Source organism: Pelophylax lessonae (genome assembly GCF_965119305.1).
Source record: "Pelophylax lessonae genome assembly, chromosome: 11".
NCBI classification, from domain to species: domain Eukaryota; kingdom Metazoa; phylum Chordata; class Amphibia; order Anura; family Ranidae; genus Pelophylax; species Pelophylax lessonae.
In genome coordinates, this window is record NC_138778.1 from 18,909,930 (window position 1) to 18,914,014 (window position 4,085).

The 4,085-nt window shown below is 45.3% G+C and overlaps 1 protein-coding gene across 2 annotated transcripts in view; it reads left to right on the forward strand.

Moving 5' to 3' along the window:
* The window catches only part of CPSF4L (cleavage and polyadenylation specific factor 4 like), an 88,682-nt gene extending 88,012 nt beyond the window's left edge, over positions 1-670 (forward strand). For both annotated transcript variants that reach the window (XM_082272322.1, XM_082272321.1), the window contains one exon: positions 328-670. In XM_082272322.1, coding sequence (XP_082128448.1) covers positions 328-396 — 69 coding nt within the window. In that variant the 3' untranslated portion in view covers positions 397-670. The remainder of the gene's footprint in view (positions 1-327) is intronic.
* The last annotated feature ends 3,415 nt before the right edge of the window (positions 671-4,085 follow it).

Consider the following 4,085-nt stretch of genomic DNA (forward strand, 5'->3'; position numbering starts at 1 on the left):
GGAACTCAGCACAGGGATGGTGGGAAGCCCTCATAATGGGCACAGCAGGTGTACAGACCCAGGAACTCAGCACAGGGATGGTGGGAACTCCTCATAATGGGCACAGCAGGTGTACAAACCCTGGAACTCAGCACAGGGATGGTGGTAACCCCTCATAATGGGCACAGCAGGTGTACAGACTCAGGAACTCAGCACAGGGATGGTGGGAACTCCTCATAATGGGAACAGCAGGTGTACAGACCTGGGAAATCGACACAGAGATAGTTGGAACCTCTCATAATGGGCACTAGAGCTTTATTTTAATATGTCTTCCTTTGGGTTTTGTAGTGTGGCGATAAAGGTCACTACGCCAACAAGTGCATGAAAGGTCGTTACGCCTTACTGATAAGGAAGTGAAGAGGTAGCCGGAATTTGGCAGCTAAGAATCCACCATTTGCTGCCGGACTTTTCTTGTCTTTTTTGGGGTAAAAAGGTTGCAGAACCTGAACGGACCGACGCATAGACATGTCAGACACAGCGCTGTCAGTTATGGACTACATCAGAAACCAGCCCATGCATCCCCTATGTATGCGAGATACGGTTCTCTCTTCTAAGCAGCCGGCTTCTCCAGTCAGAATCCCAAAACCAGGAGGAGGAGGGACCGTCCAATCACAGATCACCAAATTCTTAATCTTTATCAATTAAGTAATAATATGACATATTTTGCAAGCAGTTTCATAGTTTTGTGTCTTTTTGTGGGAATGTATTTATTATTTTAATGCACAGGAAAGGGACTGGCAAGGGGTCACATTATTCACAATGGTGTTCTATGGACACTAAAGATATGACCCAGATCCTTATGGTGTGTATACCCCAATTGGAGGACTTTAGCTTGCTCTCTGCACTGCGTATCATAAATGCATGACATGGCTTTTACATAAAATGCTTTCCCTTTTTTCATTATCCTTTTTCCATCTCGTTGTTGCTGATATCCTCTGGCCTCTTCTAGCCACTTCTTGTCCACATGCACTTGCTCCATTGGCAGCTGCACACCCTTGCTCTGGACCGGCATCCTGAAGGTGACAACCGCGGACCATGCCTGTGCAATGTGCTTGCAAAACTGCTTGTAGTCTCCATCAGGGGTTGCATGTGACAGGGTGACAACACAGAAACACAATTAGGAGAGTGTTGTCACCCCATAACAAAAAGTCTCTAATCAAGGACCTGCATGGCAGGATCACCAGGGATTATTTTAATGAAAGCTGCAAAGTGTTCTTACTTGAACGAGGTGGAGTGGTGGGTCCAATCGGAGGACACTTGGCATTCATTAGGAAAATGAAAAGCATTCTCTGAACGGCACCTGGGCTGAGTATTTATTATTAAGGATCCGCTGTAAGAAACAGCAGGCATGCACTGTATGGTACTATGGAGGCATGCACTGTATGGTGCTATGTAGGCATGCACTGTATATGGTACTATGTAGACATGCAATGTATGGTACTATGTAGGCATGCACTGTATGGTGCTATGTAGGCATGCACTGTATGGTGCTATGTAGGCATGCAATGTATGGTACTATGTAGGCATGCACTGTATGGTGCTATGTAGACATGCACTGTATGGTGCTATGTAGGCATGCAATGTATGGTACTATGTAGGCATGCACTGTATGGTGCTATGTAGGCATGCACTGTATGGTACTATGTAGGCACGCACTGTATGGTACTATGTAGGCATGCACTGTATGGTACTATGTAGGCATGCACTGTATGGTGCTATCTAAGCATGCCATGCACTGTATGGTGCTATGTAGGCATGCACTGTATGGTACTATGTAGGCATGCACTGTATGGTGCTATCTAAGCATGCCATGCACTGTATGGTGCTATGTAGGCATGCACTGTATGGTACTATGTAGGCATGCACTGTATGGTACTATGTAGGCATGCACTGTATGGTGCTATGTAGGCATGCAATGTATGGTACTATGTAGGCATGCACTGTATGGTACTATGTAGGCATGCACTGTATGGTGCTATGTAGGCATGCAATGTATGGTACTATGTAGGCATGCACTGTATGGTGCTATGTAGACATGCACTGTATGGTGCTATGTAGGCATGCAATGTATGGTACTATGTAGGCATGCACTGTATGGTGCTATGTAGGCATGCACTGTATGGTACTATGTAGGCACGCACTGTATGGTACTATGTAGGCATGCACTGTATGGTACTATGTAGGCATGCACTGTATGGTGCTATCTAAGCATGCCATGCACTGTATGGTGCTATGTAGGCATGCACTGTATGGTACTATGTAGGCATGCACTGTATGGTGCTATCTAAGCATGCCATGCACTGTATGGTGCTATGTAGGCATGCACTGTATGGTACTATGTAGGCATGCACTGTATGGTACTATGTAGGCATGCACTGTATGGTGCTATGTAGGCATGCAATGTATGGTACTATGTAGGCATGCACTGTATGGTACTATGTAGGCATGCACTGTATATGGTACTATGTAGACATGCAATGTATGGTACTATGTAGGCATGCACTGTATGGTGCTATGTAGGCATGCACTGTATGGTGCTATGTAGGCATGCAATGTATGGTACTATGTAGGCATGCACTGTATGGTGCTATGTAGACATGCACTGTATGGTGCTATGTAGGCATGCAATGTATGGTACTATGTAGGCATGCACTGTATGGTGCTATGTAGGCATGCACTGTATGGTACTATGTAGGCACGCACTGTATGGTACTATGTAGGCATGCACTGTATGGTACTATGTAGGCATGCACTGTATGGTGCTATCTAAGCATGCCATGCACTGTATGGTGCTATGTAGGCATGCACTGTATGGTACTATGTAGGCATGCACTGTATGGTGCTATCTAAGCATGCCATGCACTGTATGGTGCTATGTAGGCATGCACTGTATGGTACTATGTAGGCATGCACTGTATGGTACTATGTAGGCATGCACTGTATGGTGCTATGTAGGCATGCAATGTATGGTACTATGTAGGCATGCACTGTATGGTACTATGTAGGCATGCACTGTATGGTACTATGTAGGCATGCACTGTATGGTGCTATGTAGGCATGCACTGTATGGTACTATGTAGTAACGCACTGTATGGTACTATGTAGGCATGCACTGTATGGTGCTATCTAAGCATGCCATGCACTGTATGGTGCTATGTAGGCATGCACTGTATGGTACTATGTAGGCATGCACTGTATGGTGCTATCTAAGCATGCCATGCACTGTATGGTGCTATGTAGGCATGCACTGTATGGTACTATGTAGGCATGCACTGTATGGTACTATGTAGGCATGCACTGCATGGTGCTATGTAGGCATGCACTGCATGGTGCTATCTAAGCATGCAATGTATGGTACTATGTAGGCATGTGCTGTATGGTACTATGTAGGCATGCGCTGTATGGTGCTATCTAAGCATGCGCTGTATGGTACTATGTAGGCATGTGATGTATGGTACTCTGTAGGCATGCACTGTATGGTGCTATGTAGGCATGCACTGTATGGTACTATCTAAGCATGCAATGTATGGTACTATGTAGGCATGTGCTGTATGGCAGTGGTCCTCAACCCTGGCCTACAGGGCCCACTAACAGGCCAGGTTTGCAAGATAACTGAAATACATCCCAGGTGATATAATTTGCTGCTCAGTGATTGCAGTACTTTAGTCTGCTTCTCCCCAAGGGAATACTTAAAATCTGGCCTGTTAGTGGGCCCTGAGGACCGGAGTTGAGGACCACTGCTGTATGGTACTATGTAGGCACGCACTGTATGGTGCTATGTAGGCATGCAATGTATGGTGCTATGTAGGCATGCAATGTATGGTGCTATGTAGGCATGCAATGTATGGTACTATGTAGGCACGCACTGTATGGTGCTATGTAGGCATGCAATGTATGGTACTATGTAAGCATGTGCTGTATGGTGCTATGTAGGCATGTGCTGTATGGTGCTATGTAGGCATGCAATTTATGTTACTATGCAGGTATGTGCTTTAAATTCAATGAAAATTATGAGAAAAACAACTTTTTATTAAATAACCGAGCAT